Source organism: Sipha flava, unplaced genomic scaffold (assembly GCF_003268045.1).
Source record: "Sipha flava isolate LNK unplaced genomic scaffold, YSA_version1 119_pilon_pilon, whole genome shotgun sequence".
In the NCBI taxonomy this organism is placed as follows: domain Eukaryota; kingdom Metazoa; phylum Arthropoda; class Insecta; order Hemiptera; family Aphididae; genus Sipha; species Sipha flava.
Genome location: NW_020271745.1, coordinates 184,210 through 206,454, shown reverse-complemented (window position 1 = coordinate 206,454; position 22,245 = coordinate 184,210). Strand labels below are relative to the sequence as shown.

The 22,245-nt window shown below is 29.0% G+C and overlaps 2 protein-coding genes across 3 annotated transcripts in view; both read left to right on the top strand.

Annotated features, from left to right (window-relative positions):
• Window positions 1-3,368, top strand: part of LOC112693900 (transcription termination factor 3, mitochondrial) — a 13,651-nt gene extending 10,283 nt beyond the window's left edge. Inside the window, exon 3 of the mRNA XM_025569160.1 lies at window positions 3,364-3,368. Within this exon, the coding sequence (XP_025424945.1) occupies window positions 3,364-3,368 (5 nt within the window). The remainder of the gene's footprint in view (window positions 1-3,363) is intronic.
• LOC112693918 (extracellular sulfatase Sulf-1-like) lies at window positions 1-22,245 on the top strand (the record flags this gene model as incomplete). Of its 2 annotated transcripts, none has more annotated exon segments than XM_025569183.1 (15): window positions 1-131; window positions 7,915-8,330; window positions 16,688-16,930; window positions 17,090-17,241; window positions 17,356-17,525; window positions 18,461-18,611; window positions 18,676-18,851; window positions 18,919-19,154; window positions 19,207-19,342; window positions 19,538-19,672; window positions 19,738-20,157; window positions 20,225-20,380; window positions 20,492-20,676; window positions 21,676-21,975; window positions 22,050-22,245. In XM_025569183.1, coding segments are annotated over 14 exon segments (2,781 nt in total). In that variant the 3' UTR covers window positions 22,124-22,245.

Below are 22,245 nucleotides of genomic sequence, written 5' to 3'. Positions count from 1 at the left end.
GTCCGTCTCGTCCGACCGAACGCAACCTGCTCGGCCGCCGGATGACGGAAAATGATCGCGGTGCCGTCGACCAGGTGGTGCACGTCGCCGTGCGCGCAACGTCCCGTCCTCCGCAACGGGTCGGCTCGTAGGTGAGTACGACAATGGTTTGAAGCGAAAAAAAAAAAAAAAATCGCGCACGCACACCGCCCCTCGCAGCGTTCGAAAATCTTCGGGATCCGTCACTTCGCGTGTTGTTCGCGCAAAGCTGTGCTCCGCGAACGAACGACGCGGGTGTCTTTTATGTTATTTTATTTTATTCGCGTTCGTTTTCTTTTTTTCTCGCGAAAAACTACGTACGCGTCCAGAGCACCGGTCCCGCGATTATTGTTCGCGCCCAACGTGAGTATAACAATCGCATTTGTCTGTTCAGTTGTTCTTTCTTCTTTTTTTTTTTCGATACGAAATCATTAACCGTATTATTACTTCCATGTGTAATTCTCGGTACGATTGTTTTCGGTATAGGTTTACGGTATCAACCGTACACCGATGCAGCGGCTGCTACCTGTCTACGGTTTTTTTTTTTTTTGCCAGTCTATGTTTCGCGTCGATCTTAAAACGTGTTCAAACGTTGTACATCGGATTTTCATTATCACCGATTTTCATTAAAGCATAACGCTGATAACCCGTAGAATGGGCGCGAATACGGTCCAATAATATATTCGTTACGTCCAGTGGCGTACATACGGGGGGGTCTGGGTCCAAACCCCCACAGGGCCAAAAAAAAAAAAAATTGTTTTACCATTGATGACGTGTAATATATTCGTAGTTTCATTTTTACGCTTTGAACTTAAAATATACAACTATACAAATATTATAATAATTAAATAATTATATTGATAGGTGTTTGAAAAGTTTTGTTAACTATGCTGTTTTTATATTCCAATAGCTATTAATTTACTGTAATGTAAAAGTAAACTGTAAATTGGTAAAAAAGTAGTATAAAATAATGTCTATTTATAGCAGTTATTTATTTGTGCAACGAAAAAAAAAAAGATAACGATTATTTTTGTTAACCCCCACCCCAGAACAAGATTGAATGTACACCCCCGGTTACGTTGTATATTATTTGCTAGTGTTAGAAATGTATTCTTCAATTATTTTCTAAAAGAGGACCAGACAATGTACAGAACCAAACGATAAAATCCTAAACGTTTTTAAATGTAAACTCTCGAAACAATGGATCTACTGTTTACATTTTAAAAATATGTCTTACTCGTGTACAACGTATTTGAAATTCATAAAATACAATATTATGTTAACGGAAAACAGTGAATTTATTATATTTATTTTCTATTCCTTTTTTCGGATTTCAAAAAAATATTACTCATTTGATAATTATACCTTTATTTGTAATAATATAAATAATTCCTTTTTATTCTTATTATAATTATTTTATAAATAGTCTATTATATTTTTCAATATATTTCAAATTTGAATTGAAATTATTTATTATGTAGGTAGTTTCTATCTCATATTAAGTATCGTATCACATTTATTAGCGATAAGTGTTTGTATATAGTATTATTGAATATCTTAAGTAGAAACTGTATTTCTATATTGTATTAACAAATTGTTGTAAACCAATCATAATAACTAGTTCAAATCAACGATGTCAACTAGAAAATAGTTGTATGTATGTATATTATTTTATATTAATAATTATTTTAATAATTTCATACAAACCCGACCTCGAAAATTAACCTTTTAAATGTTTCCAATTTTGCGAAACGTTACAAACATGTAGACAGATCTAATCACACAATAGGATGTATTTTTCTGAAGAATTGATCACGTCTGCAAATTCTTTGTGCTTTTGAAACTGTTTTTATGGATATTGATATTGTTCCGCCTTAATGTGAAAACGCAAGGGGAAAAAACATAATACATTTAACGCGGATTCATAACAAACACGATTGGTACTTTTAGTATTTACACGTATTTTATTTTATATACATTCATATGTCCGGAATGTGTCAACCGTGGGTCATAGACACCCCAGTTACTACCCCAGGCTACAGTTATTTTGATTCCCGTGTCTGTTTACTAGTCACGAAGTCTGCAAAATTTATGTTCTCCGTCTTCTCGTACGGTCCTTCCGGCGGATAGTCAGGAGCGTTAGGTAACCATCTGTTCTCCGTTGTTGAGTCCATTTTCCTTTTATTACATGTCAAACACAGCATGATACTACGAATACCGAAAAGAGAAAAAACAAGGATTATGTGGACCCTAAAGAGAGAAAAAAAAATGGACTAGATTACATGTATGGGTTTTGTTGTGGGCTATCACATCGAGCAGGTATACAGATTGCAGGACGTTGGGCAGACAGCTCGGTGCCTACTGATCGTTTTGAATTCTATAAGCTTATACACATACCTCAATGTGTCGCATACAATACGTGTATTTCCTTTCTTAAATGAATGTTCCGAAAGGTTTTCGAAATCGTGATCGTTATCCAATATCCACTAAACACGACAGTAAATATAAAACCGTCAAATATCAATTATTGTTAGGTATTACTTTTTTTTTTTTTACCATGGGAAGATGTTTGAGGTTGGATAGGAAATACGTGCTATTTTTTTTATTGCCGAATGGAATCCTTTGTAATTTACACGGTGATACTGAAATTGATGTATAACACTGCGCCCATAATTCGTTTTTTGTAAGTGACACAAAACTAACCGTTTCCCGGCAAAATGGTATCATGAATAACGGTCGTAAACGATTATCTAACGAATATATTTTATATGCCAATCGCTTGTAGAACTAAGTCGTCATTTATTAATCACATCGGTCGTCTCACTAATCAAACTCACATACAAAATCAAAGATTTTTGGTCTTAATATAATTTTTTAAGACTTATATAATATAAATTACCTAAATATAATTTTTTCCTTTTTTATTTTTTAGAAAACGTATATTTTTACACCGAATATGCTATTATAATTACTTTTAGAAACAGGCTAATCCAATTATATAACTTTATTTTTACAAACTTTTTATATTAAAATTATATTATAGTAAAATTAACTGTATGAACCTAAGTTGTTATGTGCATTTATCATTTATAGTTTAAATTTCAATTCCTGAGAACTCGAAGTGCCCTACTAACCTATTACGAATCAAGTTCACGTTTATTCCATATATTTTATACAGAATCGTGAACCTGTGATTATGTTATGCGTTTTCAAATCACGAACACTATAAATCAATTTGTATTAGAAACTACGTTTAGAATACTATCAAAAATAAAAATAAAAAGTATTTGTAAAATGCCCTGACTTTTTATTTCAATATTTTACCATTTTATATTTTAATTTTAGGTTAATTACGAAGCTATTCGAAAAGAATATTTTTGTTTGTGGATTGTAAATAGTTTTTTTTTATCAAACATTTATTAATAAAATTAAATTAGCATTGTCGTATTGAAACTTATAGTCATAAATAAATTAATAATGCATGTATAGGAGAACAGGGTTGGTGTTACAATAATAATATAATAGATATAATAGAAATTGAGGTCCCCTCACTATATTCTCAATCAATTTACGCGTATTCTATGCACTACGTAGTTAACCGCACTTAAAAGTTTAAATTTAACGTTTTATATTCTTATTGCATTCATACCATACACTCGTAAAATGTACAACCTCATGAAGTTATCATATTTTACCCCCTGAAATAATCTAAGGTATTCTTTAGTGTGCTTAACTATAACATTTTTTTTTATTCTATTTTCTCTTTATCGAAAATTATTTAATTATTTGTTTTAAATAATTTATAATATTAATTTACAGTTGTTAGGTACTTTATTTGTTTTAATATTTTGATACGTTTTTCAAAATGTAGAATTATTTGAAATAAAAGTGTCATTTAAGCAATGAAAATTCTTGAAAATTTCTAAAATTCTATTTCTTACAATTACGTTAATTTACGAAAACATAAGATTATATTTATATATTTAGTAACAGTTGGCGTATGATGTTATAATATCAAAAAACCAATTAATTCTTCAATTATATTAACCGTGAATATTTTTATTCGAATAAAATTGTGATTAAAATATTTTAATATTTATAAAATATAGTTATAATTTATAAATATATAGTCATAATTTAATATATATTACATGATATTATGTGTTGAGAATTATAGTAGCTATTATAGTTTTATGAAAAATATTTTTTTTTTTTAATAAATAACAGTTGTAAATTTTAGAACCACTATTTTCTTCAAAGCGACTATTTTAATTTCATATATATTAAAGAAGTTTAAATCAAAAAAATACATATTTCAGGATTATGATTTACATGTTTTCAACGAGATTAGGTATATTAAAAGATATCTTGTGTCTTATAGTATTTCATTAATTATGTATATATTTAAATTATTTATATTTAATCCACCCCGTTTATAATAATTTGTATTACATAATAATAAAGTGTGCAAGTGTTATTTTATTGTAGTTTGCCGATAAACGACTGTACAAGTCTCGGTTCATTATTCGCGACTGGTCTGGTTTGGCAAAGGTGTAGTTAGGACCTGTTTTATAAATTTTGGCTTCAACTTCTTGTGATTCGGTTTTGTACTGTTCATTTAGAATGTTACTCACGCAGTATATGTATTATTTATCTAACGTAATCATTAGTTCTTCATGTTTGCGATTGAGTTTAACTCCATTTTTTATTTTTCGAGAACAAGTTTGCTGACTTTTTCACAACACATATGACTGTAACTAACGATGAATCATTAGAAATTTCAAATAAAATGCATTTATGAAGAACTGAAAAATATATGCGTGTGTTTGCATCATATTTTTAGTTTGAATTTAGGCATCTAATTTACTAGGCAGTTGTTAATGTCGCAAAATTATAAGAACATATAACTTTACTGCTACAGTAATTATATTTCGTCAAATTAATATACATATTTTAAAACGTTATGTCTACACATTATGTGAAAAATATATAAATTTATAGTTACATGAATACAATTTAAAGTGTTTATTTAAGAATTCAGAATTGTGTTTCTCTGTTCATTATAGCTCTGTATTTTTATTTAATTTTATGTACAGGAGTAACATGCGTGTGTGTGATTATTTACTAACATTTATATAAACGCTGAATATTAAAATAAAGATTTTGTTTTACTTCATTAAATTCCGTAGCAATTTGCTTTTAGTATTGATAAAAATTACTATCGTAGACGTTTCTATTCTGTAGGTAGTTATTTCGATTTTTATCGAGGTACTAAAAGACAGTACCCACTTCAAATTTAATTTCTTCTAACAAATTTGAATGTGATACTCTATTATTTTAGACATTCCGAGATATTTACTACCCATTTATAATACAATTGACGCTTGTTTGATTAATATAAATTTTGTTCTCAATTTGTTTTATTTCATTCTAAAGTATATAATTATAATTTGTGTATTAAATTATTTTCTAATGAAGAACGTAATTAGTTCATATTACAGTACCGTTTTTACCGCGTAAACGTTTGTATGATTTCTTTAATACTTTAAATTTTTAATTTTGTATTATATGTTGTATTAAAGTGTAGACTACTGTACAAAATAATTTATGGCTTATAATAATTTTACGGGATTATTAACGTATTTATTGCAGTGCTTCATGTGAGGTTTGCTGGTGTTACATTACATGGTCACTGTATAGTTGTTTGTATTCAATTTTCACAGTTTTCTTAGTGCCGACAAAAACCAGTTTTTCCTTTGTTTTATATGAAATGTGAATTTAATATAAACTTATTATTCTTTATCCTAATTTATAATTAGGTGTATTTTCAATTGTACATATTATACTTGTTGACAATTATTTTTTTCCATAAAAATTGTGATAAATGAAACTAGTAATTTGTATGTGGTTTAAAAATAATTTAATATTAAATTTCAAAATATGTTCATTAAGTTATACTTAAATTATTTATTAATTTTTAATTATTCATAAAAGTTATAACTATTTATTAATATCTGAGAATTAAGTTACATATCAAATGTATCAAATGTCCTATCAATCTGTATGGTAGACGGAAGAATGAAACTGAATTACATGATTATTATAGGAAAATTATAACAATAGGTTTAGTTTTTACATTAAAATCATGATTATATTAATACAATTTTTGAACATAATTAAAGACAAAGCCTTATCTGTTTCTATAATCATTGAAATAATTTAACCATGAGTTATATTATGTAAATGTTTACGTTAATTTATGAAATGTGGATTATAATAGTTTTTCTTGTACTAAAAATGTACTGTGGGGGTGCAAGGTTTTAAGTAAAACATGATTTAAGCGATCTACACATTTTTTAATACTATTATTTTTATCTCAGTTATTGTTACTATAGAGAAGGTACTTTTATTTGACTGGTAAGTTTATTGTATTACCTGTATATCTTATAAAAAGATCCATTAATTTTACTGTCTACTCTTCTTTAAATTTAATTAAGCTTAATTAAAAAAAAAAAATAAAAATGATAAAAACCCATAATTATGAAGGAAAATGGTTTTTTTTACAGTGTGTACGTTTAAAAGTCATCAATGACTATGCGACATATCGCATATAAATGTAATGAAATATCAGTGATTAAACTATAGAAACCTATCCAGGATAAGTATCAACGCCTCAGCAATGTGCGAATAATGGTTTAAAATTGTTGATCTGTATAAACCCGCAAGAGTGTAGTTTATGAGTTGTAAAATATTTATTGTTTTTCTAATGAAGTGCTAGGTTATAGGGTGAAAATTTTTTTTTTTGTCGGTCGTCTGTTCGATCCGATCTCCTACTCATATCTGTTACCCGTAGTCGTAAGGTCTATTGTTCATCCAAAAGAATTCGAAGACGAGAGTACCTATCGTCTCCGTTCAATTGCGCAACACCGTTCCCTGCGCCGGCGTCCGCGTAACGGTATTCGGACGTACTACCCCCGTCGCCGATTCGCGTGAAGTTTACGCACGATCGAAGGATTTCAACCGAAACGCCTTTCGAACGCGACGTAGACGAATACGATGGTTAGGAAGAAATTAAAAAAAAAGATCGCGAAACCGTTGTCGGACAATACGCGGTTTCGGGTCCTTGCACGGTGATTTCCCGTCATGCGGCACGAGGCGAAGTCGACGATCCGTGCGATTCGCACTCCGACGGGCGGGCGGAGGGGTGGGCAGGACGCGGGGACACGCGTCTCTCGGACCGCGCGCGCGATGGTATGGCCCGACGTTACGCGTCCAGTGCGCGTACGCGCGTCGTACCGTCGTCGCGCACCGGTTCGGGCGGACGGCCGCGTTTTCGTATTTTTTTCTTTTTTTCCCCACGGCGTCCGGTCGGAAGTCGCGAGGCACAACGGTGCGCACGTGTCCAGATACGTGCACAGGGGCAGCGTATTAGGGCAGAAGGACGAGAAAAACGAAGATGGCGCGGCACCGGCCGACCGAACGGGGAAGGCCGTTGACCCGAATGCGTAAACGTTAATTCGGTCCGCTGCGAGCGGTAACACTGCGCCAGCGGCGGCAACGCAGTACTCGCGACGACTTGGTCCTTCGCGCTACCACGAGACCAAGTTCATTCTCGCTTCGTGCGCCAAACACTAATTGAGTTGACCCAGTGAGTGAGTGAGTGATAGAGAGAGAGAGAGAGAGAGAGAGAGAGAGAGAGAGAGAGAGAGAGAGGGAGTGAGAGGTAGTGAGAGACAGTCAGGTACAGAGACAGACGGAGAGATAGAGTCCTGACGTTTGGACCGTCGTCACGCAGTTCACTTGATCGCTCGCATCGTATCACATCCCCCACCGCGGCCGAATCGTACGGGCACCCGCCCACGTTTGGTGCATCGCTATATTTCGAACCCTGCGCAGGTGATGTATCCGGTCTGCGGCCACGGTTAACGGTCCGTCGTCGGCTGTTAAACCGTCCCTTCACCCGCAAGTAGAGATCCTGTAGCCGCGACACGCCACTCGAACGGTGCGAAGAAAAAAATTAAAGAAAAATAAAAACCACCCTCCCGCGGGGACCATAGACGCCGGGATGAGTGGTAGCCACGGACGGTCGTTGTGGTGGTGCTGGTGGTGGCTGACGGTGCTTTCTTGGTGCGCGGTGCAAGCCTCGGACTCAGCCGCGTTCATGCAGAGGGACAACGCGGTGCTCTCGCGACGAAGGGTGCCAAAGTTCCGAAAGGGACAACAGCAGCACGCTGCCGAGGAGGGTCCGAAAGACAACCGAAGGAGACCGAACATCGTTTTGTTCTTGACTGACGATCAAGACGTGGAATTGGGTGAGTTCGTTTTCCTTAATTAAACACGCGCTGCCTCCCGTTCGCTCAAGTCCCGCAAGATGAATACTCCTCGAAGCTATGCTCGACAAACTTTGTTTCTTGCGGACCTTGCGCGCATGTTTTCCCCGCGATACGTAACTGTAAATATTACGGTTCGTACCGTGTATTTTATAATGTGATGCGTGTTTTTGGGATATTCGATGGAGATACATCGTGTTCTTTTATCCCTTGAGTGTTGCACATAATTTTACCATTTTATCGAAATTAAGGGTGCAGGAGAACGCGGTAATATCATGAGAACAACAGCATTTAGTTTTTCATCGAATTATGATTAAATAAATTCCCACCATTGCAATGATAAAATTAAAAATTATTTATACCCATGTCATATTATATATTTGATATTTATTGAGCAACTTATAACGACTAGCTTGATAATAAAGTTAATAACTATTATAAATCTATACTAGACAATTAATTTTTAGAACATTTAAAAATCTTATAATTGACCATGCGTTCAATTAATTTTATAAATTATGTACTCGTCATTTACATAATACTAACTTTTCGTAGACACTTGTTAAGAATTACAAGACAGAATTCTTAGAACATACATTTTCCACATAATTAGTTATGATTGTTTTTCGTAGAAATTCTAAAATTAATACTTATAAACGTTGTACGTGTTATGATTAATTTATCATAGGTCTTAGGGTTACAATTTTCTGGTTACCTACATAAGGTTTATTATAACACTCCGAACTCAACAAATTGATAATTTTTTTTTCTATTGTATAGTTAATAGCATTCATCAAATTAGCTTTGGATATAGAAATACAAATTTTAAGTTTAATTTTAAAAGAACCGGATGGACCTCGCACTGCTGTACAGTAGGGGGTGGAGTGCACCTCGTTTATAGGAAAGGTCATTACAATGGATTTATTAAATTTGAATGCAATGATAGGTATCATTGTATACGAATAATGATTCTGAACGGATATGATTTGTTAAATATATATAGAAAAAATATTATATATATATTATTATTATATTATAATAATCTTATATATATTTAGAAAGCAGTCTTCCAAAAATTTTCTATTTGGATATAATTTCTATATAAATATCCTATATAACTATATTTAATTAACAAAAAATGAGACAAAACAGCTCTTATTATTTTATTAGGAAAAATCGAATATTTCAAATGCTTATAAGTTGCTTAAAAATCAGTATAATATTTTGAAAAAAATACGCTTAAAGAAAATACCAAACTTCATAACTAGTAAAAGTTTCGAGTTTTTGCAACTTTCACTCGAAATAATAATAACAAATATTTAAAATCGTTTGAGGATAAATCGTTATTTTATGCAATTTCGTAAAAATTTAAATTTCAAACAGTCATAAAAATTTTTCCTTAAAGTCCGGTAAAAATTTTTTTAAAGTTATTAGAAGAATAACTTATGGATAACCTTGTATTAAAATGTTGAACCTTAAGTATAAACAGAATACATTTTATAAATTCTTATCTACAAAATACCTTGCAAATTATCGTGATTTTGACACATTTTATACAAATTTGAACTTAATGGGCTTATAAAAAAAATTTGTGTAAAACGATTTCCAATTTTTTTTGGTTGCAGTAAGTATAACTTATAATAAATTTTGTATTAAATTTTCAAGAGTTTTTGGATTACCAAATTTTTTTTATAGATATTTCAAAACAAAACTTAGAAAAATTGAAAATGTAAATTGTCTATAAATAAGTCAAAAAATTTCAAAATACTTTGAAAACGTTACCATGTATAGAAAACGCTAATTTAAATATTTAGTGAAAATTTCAAGTGTATGGGGTTTTTCGTTTTTCAGTTGGAGCATTTAAAAAAAAAAAATGAAGTTTGCTAAAACGTAGTTGTACGTAAAAATATCCGTTTTTTCATCATTTTTTTATGGTTTTTTTCGATGCTTTTAAAAAGTATTGAAAAAGTTTGATTTTTGACTTGCCAAAATACCATCTACATTCACTTTCCTTTTAGAAAAGTTGCTGTTTATGAAAATCGAAGCATTTTTACTGTCTTAAAACGTGATGACAGACACAAAAAAAAAAAAACACACATCATTGTACAACCAATAGATTCCATCACTCCATTCAGAATCTAAAATGTCACTGGTTATTTTCTAAATTAAAATCAAAATATTTTTATTAACATAAAAACAACTTATTTATTTCTTTCATTTATAAATAAACTTCAATTAAATATTAAAAGTAATTTAGCTCATTCATTGAAAAAAAAAAAAAATTTAATTATTTGCATTTTTTAAGGTATTACTTTCTTTTGGTTATTACTACTTTTACACGATTTAAGATAGAATGAGAATTAGCGTTGACATGTAATGCGGTAAAAAAAAAAAAAAATAAGTTCAATCATTTATACAAATCCCATAATTATTTTATAAATGAAAAAAAGTCAAATTGTATTCCATTTATTAAATTGCATTTAGAAAAACAATTAAGAACACTGGTATACACTACTTGATACTTTTTTCGAAGAAAAAATGTTATAATGAATAATATTGCAATTTCCATATCTAATTTTATTTTTATTAAAGTTTTCAAATTCGCATGTAATTAAATATTAATACTAATTGTTTATTCAAATATATATATTTATTTTTTTTTTTTTTGAGAAGCTCTAAGAAACAAAATTAATTATTTTGGAAGTGCCCGTGCTTTCCTAATTTATCAGAAAATACCCCAATTTTTTTTATTATTGTTAACTATCTTAAATGTCAACTAAAATAAAACAACTAATAATTTAGAAAAAAATTGGGCATCCTTAAAAAAAGTTTTTATAATATTAAATAAAACGTCATGCTTGTTGTTTTTCTAGGTATGAGTTTTAAAAATAAATAGTCCCTTATATTTTAAAATGATAGTATTAATTTAATTTTTATGTAAGAGTATCAGTTAAAAATGCGGAAAGACAACCGAATATTTCATATAATGCTAGCAACTATCATTAAGACATTTAATTTAGAACATGTAATGTGTACTTTTATTTCTATTCTCCATAGTTTAGTTAATCGTTATAATGGTAGCCTTATCCGAGAACTCGGGTATTTTAATGTATTGTATATAATTTGCCTCATCGTTAGACTTGTTTGTATAGAAATAAAAAGTTTTTTTGTGGTTGTATAGTTCATAACGTAATGAAAGCTTTCGACTCATTGGATCTTTTATAAATCCTGATACCGGAGCTTGCTCTGAAACAATCAATAGCTTTTGGAAACCCATGAAGTTCATAAGTATAGTATTAAAATTAGTTGATAAATTAAGTACATTCCCACTATTTAACTATTAACTTCAGCATAAATAGTGGAGATTTTGCCATCCTGTATTTAACTTTATATAATCGGCTGTGCTTAATAATTTAATGAATAACGTAAAACAACTGTTAAGATTGTCTTAAAGGAAAGGCAAAAAAAAAAATTACCATGTTTAATAATTTTAGTCCATTAGTACATAGATCGTACCTCAGGTCGTTCACTTTAATCAAGACATGCAGATAGGTAAAAATATTTTGATGATAGGTTGCAAATTTTATCGATACTAAATATAATTTATATTATATTCCATTCATATTCTTGTCTACCTTTGTAAAAACTCAATCAATTAAAACGTAAGACCCATGGGACACAAAAAAAAAAATAATAATAATAATGATAGGAGAAAAAAAACGGTTTAATATATTTAAAGAGGATTTATTTTTATTTTGAATTTTCTAACAGTTAATAATTCTTTTCTAAAAATCAATTTTAATTTAGTTTTCAGCTATTGAGGTTTTACCATAATTTATTCTCCTATATTTTAATTTATCAATTAAAATATTAAGACTTATGAAATACACCGAATATTATACAAAACGGACTTCCTTGCAATTGATATTTCATTGTAACCATTAGGGCGATTATGGTATAATCTTCTTTAAAAAAAAAAAATGGCAATACCAGATTAATAAATTCATTTTCTCGGCGACGAATCAATTTCATTAGAAGTGATATACTCGTAAACTGTGATTTAGTGATAAATTAAATAATAATAGGTTTTTATTTATTTTTTTTAAAATATGAATTGCATAAAATACAAATGTATATTTTTTTAAATTACGAATAAGTTTGGATCATTTTCGATTTACTTTCAAATGTACGATAAAAATTACTTTCGAAGAAGCAAATAGATTAAATGTTTATTAGAATTTCAATATTTACTTGTTATTGGTATAGTTCAGTCATACTCAACTTTTTTTTTATTTGAGCCACATAAAATATTTTAAAATATTACGCAGGCCGCAAGTCGAAATTAATGGAACGGAAATTAAAAAAAAAAAACTAAAAATAAATTTATATATTGTGTATTTTGTATAACATTTGAAAATTTATTATAAAAAAATGAAATTAAATATTTATTCTAAATTAGTGTGAATTTTGATATTGAGATTGGGTTTTCATTATTTTGGATATATCTGGTTTGTAGTTGTTGCATGCTACTCTTAACAAGTCGTCAAGATGTGAATCAGTAAGCCGATTTCTGTACATATTCTTTGCATATTTCATTTTTGAATATGAAGTTTCACATATATATGTTGATGTGAACATTCTCGTCAAAAAGTGGGCAAATTTTTGTAAGGTTTTGTATTTTCTTGGCACTAAATTCCAAAATTCTATGTATCCTTTTTGTTCTCACTGTTATTTGAATATAGCTTCGAAATTTGTATCATTCTTTAATTCAATAAATTCATCAAACACTTTTGAATAATCGGATACAATCAATGCAGTTAATTAAGTTATACTCGTTACTTCTAAGTACCAAGGATTTTCTATAAGTAATAAGCAATTCTTTACAACTCTTAAATTCTGAAATCTTCTTTTAAATTCATTGGATAAGGCAGCTAAATGATTTAAAATTACTTTATTATTTGTTTCAGAAATTATATCATCTTGTTTAGCTTTTATAAGGGTTGGGAAATTATGTATCACTTTGTTCTGTATTTCTTTGTAATAAATCTCCAGTTTCTCTTCAAAAGCGAAAACTTTATTCGCCATCTGCGAAATAATTTTATTTTACACATTGTTGTTGTTACAATGACTTCTTAAAAAAAGTTAAATTTTCTTTTCTCATCAAAGATCCGGGACTATAAGTAGTTATAAATGATTCGTGTTTTGTAGTGTAGTGACGAAAAATATTATATTTTTTTAAATATAACAGTTTCTCGACAGATAAAACAAGTAGCTAAACCCTTTTTATTTCGTACGACAAAATATTGTTTTTCCCAATTGTCTTGATACAGTCTATTTTCTTCAGATATTTTTCATTTTTTCGAAGATACGCCTGCCATAATGTCACAACAAATATAAAAAATAAAATAACAAATGTATGTTTCACGCCTCTGACGATTGAGATATTTAATAAATAAATGTGCCTGACACCAACGTTATTACACATCTACAACGTGACTAACCGTTCATATAATCATAATGCGTAACTACCTTCGAGTTACGGCCAGTTTAACGATAAGATAAAACACATCAAAATCGTTATAAATAGAAAAAGTACCTATAACATAATCATCCTTATCGCAAGTGCGTGCGACACACTTCGATTGTTTTGTTATATTTTATATATATAATAATATTAGTTTTGAAATTTATATTTTTTTATCAATTCAATGAGTTCTGTCCGGGCCACATATAAATCGTGGAAGGGCCGCAGGTTAAGTATTGCTGGTATAGTTCAATGATTTTTTTTCCATAATAATGTTTAAAACTTTATAATTAAAACATTCTAATCGATAGTCACGCTGACAAAAAAAATATTTGGTAATGTGCCAATTTATAGATGCTCACATAATTCTATCCGAAAATAATTACCTAAATGTTATTATAGATTGTTTAAGCAATGTATAAAATACTTAAAACATTTATTTTTGAAAACGAGTAAACATAATATCCCATAGGGCACGCGTTTTTTTTCTTTTTTAAAGGTTAAGTGTTGCTAAATGTTTTGTATTGTCTGCCAACAACATGGAACATTGCAAAATATTTGAAATATTAAAAATTAAACTTATTATGCGTTATAATAAGATCGTTAAGATCGTAACCGAAAAAAAAAATTTAGAACGTCCTAGAATTAAAACTATACAATTAAAATCATAAATTAAAAAAAAAAAAAAATAGTTCAGTTTAATCATTAAATCGGAAAAAAAAAATCAATAAGATTATTCTCAATTATGAGAAGGTTCTAATTTTAGAGTTATTTCTACGTAATATTAAAATTGCAGACTGAAAAAAATACAAAGGGTACATTTCCTTAACGGTATGACATGCTTGTTTAAGATAATATTTTTTGTATTTTTTTGTTAATGTTAATGTATAAAATATATTTGTGTATAAAATATGAAGTATTTAATTTGTATAAATATTATTACAATTTTTAATATGCTTTTATAATTTAGTATTTAATGAATCAATGAATATGTAAATGTCAACCATTTTCATAGTCAATAAAAATATTTTAACAAGTACTTTTTATTTTTTATTTTGCTTATATTTCAGTTTTAAATACATTATAACAAAACAAATTACATTCTTGAATAAATAATAATAATTGTCACTGTAATATTCTATAATTTATAGTTACACAGAATTAAAAAAAAACTATTGCATCTGAAAGTAAATTCTGTTTTTACTAAATAACTATACGTAAAAATTTCATGATGATTTTTAAAAAGTGTGAGAATAGTAGAAAACATTTTAAATTTAATTAGCTATAGTAGTAATAATGTAGTCTTATATAGAAAAATATAGATTTAAAAAGTTTTTATGTACAAATTAAAAGCCGGTTGTATTTTACTATGTAGGTAAATACTACGAAAAATAATGTAATAAAATACAATAAGTTTTACTACATGTGACCTTGAATTCTAAATTATTTAATGCTCCTTGAAATAATATTTTAGGTATGAAGTTTTTCACATAATTTATCATTTTAAATTGTTGAACGTGTTAATCTAAAACAGATTTTAAATAAAAGTGTTTTTTTCTAAGTAATAAAATTATTATACGCATACATATATTTTAAATCTCAATTTAATATACTTTAATTTTTTATATTAACACAATTCCTACCCTACAACGACTCAAAAATATTAAATATTTTTCATATTCTGGCATGGCGAATTGGTTAATCATTCGTTAGCCGGCCGACACCTGTTATGCTTACTTCTCCGATTACTTATTTTCGAAAGATGACCAATTTAGCAATATGGTATGAAATAAAGTTGCAGTTAAAAACATAATTGATGGCTTTTTAAATAATCGTCAAATTATTATTGGTACACTGAAATTTCTTAAAATAAAAAATAAACCCCTCTTTTAACTAAATTTAAGCTTTATTATTATTTAAATATGTTTGATGGCAGTGAATTTGGTCTGTTGTATCTTCCACAGGAAATGAAATGATTTTTTTAAATGTTGTACCGTAAATAATTTCGCTTCCGTTTGTGTGAACAGTTAAATGATTAATGTTTTTAATTTGTAAATAAACAAAAATAATTAATGGCGCATATGGAGAGAGGATTATTTTCCTGATTATCACGTCTTTTTCTTGAACGCAAGCTTGTAAAGATGATTTTTAAATAATTATTAAAATGTTTCTTTTCAAGGTGGTTACAGTTATGATGAAATGGAATGCGCTTAAAAAAAAAATAATAATAATAAAACCATATGTCAGGTTATCTATGAACGATAATTGCTTATGTGAATTCTGAATATAAAGTTTGAGATTATATCATTGAATTATGAAGATATAATTGGGGAATTTGGTGTATAATCGGCATGAAATATAAATATGTAGGTATAACGGTTTAACGTGGGAAAAAGCAAATAAAAAAATAAAATAAAAATAAAAAAAACATTTTTATTGAATAATTTGTCTTTGTTGTTTATGAACATTAAAATAATAAATATTTGTACATCTATAAATTATGGTATAAAAGAAGAAGAATAGATAAATGCATAAAAATCATTCGTATCATATAAAAGTTCGGAGACGGCTGTATAAATACGAGTATGCATATAGAGCAAAAGAATTCTAGGTACACGCCACTGTAAATTTATGTTAATTTTATTTGTACTTAGATAAATAGTTTACACCCCTCATCGGAATATTTTTACTCTCGTAAAAAATAAATATTTTTCAACTCCCATGTAAAATGTAATATGCAAAAATAAATATTTTATGAGAATTTTACAATTCAAGCGTAACATATTAATAAAAAATATATATATATATTTTCCAGGTTCATTAAACTATATGAAAAAAACTCAAAGACTCCTTAGAGATGAAGGTGCTGAATTCCGTCATGCTTACAGCACTACTCCTATGTGCTGCCCTTCAAGAAGTTCGTTGCTTACTGGTTTGTATACACACAACCACGAAGTGTTCACAAATAATGACAATTGCAGTGGACCAGTATGGCAAAATGTGCATGAGTCAAGGACTTTCGCTACTTATCTTACTGATGAAGCAGGATATTATACAGGTATTTTTAAGTACCTCTTATTATTTAAAATTGAAGTATTTGAAGCACTTCCCCTATATAAGTTAACTATTTTAAACATTTGTTTTTTTTTTTAATTATTGTGAATGATTAATTATTAATTATTTTTTTAATTATTACTCACAATTTCTTTATGTTTAGGATATTTTGGTAAATACTTGAACAAATATAATGGAAGCTATATACCGCCTGGTTGGCGTCAATGGGGTGGTCTTATAATGAATTCTAAATATTACAATTATTCAGTAAACCTAAATGGTAAAAAAATCAAACATGGGGACGACTATCATAAGGTAGACATTGATTATAACAGCCATGGCTTAAGACTGGTTTTTAAATTAACATACTGTTATATATACTTATATGGTTTGCTTTAATCCGATATTAAATATTTAATCTATTTACAGGATTACTATCCAAATGTAGTTACCAACGATTCGATCAATTTTCTTCGGCACGCGAAACAACACCACCCTCATCGACCGTTTATGCTTGTCATGAGTTTTCCGTCGCCTCACGGCCCTGAAGATTCTGCACCAGAATACTCTAACCTGTTCTTTAACGTGACTTCACACCAGTAAGCCAAAAACTAATTACGAGATTTACGCAAAGTCGTGTGTGGTAACTAATCATTTGCACTGTTTGTGAATGAAACCGGTTCGTGTATGCTGACCACTATCAAACCTGATATTTTTTCTGTCAAATTTATTGTCACGTTTTCATGATGTATACATTTTCTACATAAAAATAATAATAATCATAAATTCATAAATAGACAAATATATATCAAAATAACGATAGTAAAATGGCAAGTGTTGAAACTTATTTAGAAAATTGCAAAAATGTGAATAGGGAAAAAACAATAATTATCATTTTATAATAAAATTTGTTGACTAATAAAACGCATTAACAAGATGGTGATCATTAATTATAATTATAATAATTTGGGTCTAAATAATAACAGTTACTAACGAATGCTTACTTACAATGCTTACAAATGCTAATATTTTTATGTTCATTATGTACAATGTATATTATTAATATTAATTGAATTTCGAATTTATATATTTAATATTCAATTTAAATACTTATCACAGATATTTAACATTATTCAATATTTTCAACGTTTTTCTATGAAGTATATACAAAGTCATAAAGTTCTTCATGAACATCTAATGAAAAAAATTAAAAAAACATGAAAATTGTTTAAGTTAAACTGTTTTTATATAATTATCAGCCTATTATCTAAATCTTAATTATTCAATTATTATTATTGTTGAAAGGTTGATCACTTTAACGTTGAACCTAATATATTTTAACCATTATGTAAGGTATTTATATGCTTTAAAAATGATCAAACATGCCTTAAATATTATTTAAATAATTTAAAATATGTGCCACTTTTGAATTGTACACTTTATTAAAGTATAAAAAAATTAATTTCCAAAAGTATTGTTTATTTAATTCTTACACTGTTCTTAATTGTTAACCATATTTATTTCTTATTTTCAGCACTCCTACTTATGACTATGCTCCAAATCCTGACAAACAATGGATTCTACAAGTAACCGGACAAATGTTGCCAATTCATAGGCAATTTACAAATTTATTAATGACCAAACGATTGCAAACATTACAAAGTGTAGATGATGCTGTATCTAGAGTGAGTTTAAATATGATTACAATTTAAAAATGTTGACATACATTTTAAGAATTAATTTTTATAGGTTTATGAAGAACTAAAACAATTGGGTGAATTGGATAATACTTACATTATTTATACTTCAGACCATGGTTATCACTTGGGTCAATTTGGTTTGGTTAAAGGCAAATCATTTCCATTTGAATTTGATATACGTGTACCAATGTTAGTAAGAGGGCCAGGTATCGAACCAGGAACAAAGTAAGCAAATAATTTTTCGCCTTTTTGTAACATACTGTTATTTTAATATTTTTTATAATATTTTTAGAGTTAATGAAATCGTTCTAAATATAGACTTAGCACCTACATTTTTGGACATTGCTGGAGTTGACCCACCTGCCCATATGGATGGTCGTTCAGCTTTTAAATTATTCCATAAACACAAAAAGGGTAATAAAAAATTTATTGCACATTGGCCTGATACATTTTTAATTGAAAGCAGTGGTAGACGAGAACATAATAAACACAAGATAAATTCATCTGCCTTATTGTCTTCTATCAATGGTAAATTACTATAAAACTAAGAAAGTATAAAATTTAAAATTGTTTATTAAAGATTTCAGTGTTGGAAACAATATGAGATTTGCTGCTGGTAGCAAAGCTAGTAAACTATTTGTATTATGTCAGAAACCAGACTACCAAACTCCTTGTAAACCGGGACAAAAGTGGCATTGTGTACGTGATGGCTTCAGGTTCGTTGTTACATTTTTAAAAGCAAACTAAATACTTTTATAATAAAAAAAAATCATTTTTTATAACTGACAATCAAGAAAAATAAGGAGTTGTATTTCTTTTTATAACAAATAGTCAACATTCTTATTAAAAGTTTCCAATTTTAAATTGGAGACGATCTGTTTACCATAATATTATTTTATAATGTTTTATAGGTGGCGAAAACATAAGTGTAATTTAAAAAAGCGTAACAGGCTTCTAAATGGCCTTAGCAAATGCACTTGTTTTTCTGCTGATGGAAATTTATACACAAAACTTGAAATGGATAAAAACAAGAAACATAACCCAAAGTAATACATATTTTTAATATTAAAAGTTTTTTTATGACAAATTTTTAAATTTTTTAACTTTTTAGGAATACAAAAAAGTCAAACCACAGAGAACGTTTTCGCAGAGATCTATTGAATCCTCTTAGTAATAATATGTCTTCAATTATGGACGTATTGAACAAAAAAATTGATGTCTTACAAACAGTAGTCAATGATTCTTCTTTGGCTAGTTGTACAGTCACCCCTAATGGAGATGTCAAATGTACAAATATTGTTTACAACAATCCAAAAGTTTGGAAATTCAGTCAAAATCGTGTACAGAAACAAATTTCAAACCTACAAGCCAAACTAGTTAAACTTAAAGAAATAAAAAAGCACCTTGAAACTAAAAGACCAAATTTTGAAGATGATGATCAAGAGGTAGACAATGCGAATAATGACCAAGATGAAGAAGATTCTGTTATTAATTTACTAACAGATTATTCACAAACACAATGGAGCCCTAGGTTAATATAATATTGAATATATTTTAATTAGATATGAGTTTTTATTTGGTATTGTAATATTTAACAGGATGATACCAAACATACATAATAGCAGTTTGAGTCCTGACAGTTTACTTGTAGATGGAGTCACACCTCCTAGATTAAGACATCATCATGGACATAAGTTACAATCTATAAATATCAATTCAACGACTACAGATACATGTTATTGTGTTCCTTTTGTGTAAGTTTATTAACAATTATTTTATGCTTATGTATGATATGTAAACATCGAATTTCAAATCAAGTTTTTTATAAATATTAATGTATTTGTTTCGATTTTGATACAATATAGATTTTCCGACAATGACCCAACACTCAATAAGGAGGTAAAAAAGCTATTGAAGGCTAATAGACAAAAGAAAAAAGGAAGGAAATTTCGAAAAAAAAACTCCAAACTTGATAAAGAATGCATGTTAGAAAAAATGAACTGTTTCAATCACGATAATGATCATTGGCGAACAGCACCATTTTGGAACGGTAAGATGCCCTAATTAACACGATAGAAACCGGTTTTGTTAAATTTATTAAAAATATCATGTTGTGTGACAATCATAGATCATCTAACCGATAAGATTTTATTTTTATTTCAGTTTTAATTAATTAACTAATCTTAAAAATGCATGAACTCATTTTCGGGCACAAAAATATGTTTTAAAATTTTATATAATACGAGTATACGTTAAATTATAATGCTTATGATGATGCTGTTGTAGATATATTTATATTTTAATGAGTTTTATATTTGCCTTTTTTTTTGTCATTGGTAACTTATAACAAATTACTAAATTCCATTAGTTATAACTTTTAAATCAACTCGAATATTTTACCTTATACATAATTAATATTCATATTATACATAACATGTATATACATACGAAATTTGACGTGTTTAGATGTATTTATGCTAAAATGCACTGATGATGCAAGAGCATTGAGTTAAAATTCTTAACGCTTCAAGTTCTACAGAATTCTAAGTGATCCTTAGAAAATCATGATTTGTATTTTATTTTACAGTGTACTTAGTTGTACTAAGTAAGTTCTTAAAGGGAAAGAATTTTTTTTTTTATTTTGTATAAAAATATAAATGTTAAGTTTATCTCATAGCATATTTGTATATATCAACAAATATATCTAGTCAGGCTCATTTTATTTTTCCGGTAATACGGATGTAGATATATTTTATACCAATAAAAATTTGAATTTTAAATTTTTAAAAGAGATTTGGATTCCTCATAATATTGATAATTGTATTTTTTTTTTTTTTTAACGGCGCAGTCATAGAAAGCCCTGAAAAATAATTTATATAACAGTTTATCTGTTGAACATAATCTTCTAAACGAACTCGTATCAGTTTTAACAATTTTAGCATACTACTTCGAGCAGTAAATCGAATAGTACTAGATTAAAAACAAAAAAATAATATTTGCACGTATATTTTGTTAGAGTTTCAACATGGCTTTTTTTCTCGTTTTACAGAAGGACCATTTTGTTTTTGTATGAACGCGAATAACAACACGTATTCGTGTCTTCGCACGGTTAACGCTACACACAATTTTCTCTACTGCGAGTTCGTCACCGGGCTAGTGACGTTTTACGATATGAAAATCGATCAATTTCAACAATGGAATCAAATTCACACGTTAGATCCCAGGGAAAGGGATTGGCTTCGACAATCGCTGTCCGAAATGGTCCGCTGTAAAGGGTCTGCTCAATGCGCCACCAGTCCGGTGAAACGGAAGAAAAAACTGGACAGTTTTAACACCCTATCGTCCATCGGTAAGTGATTCAATAATTACTGCACCACCGATGGGGCTGTACGTTTATTACATTTTGCATAATTGTACCGGCAGACGAAGCAATAACGAGCAAACAGTTGCTAATGGACCAACCGAAAGACGTGCAGAATATTATGCGCTACCGATAATTGTAAACGCGCACACAGTTTTGTGCCTACTAAAAATTAGTGTAAAGATGCAGTATTATTATATTTATATATATATATATTTGTGTGTGTGTGTGTGTGTGTGTGTATTATTTATTTGAACT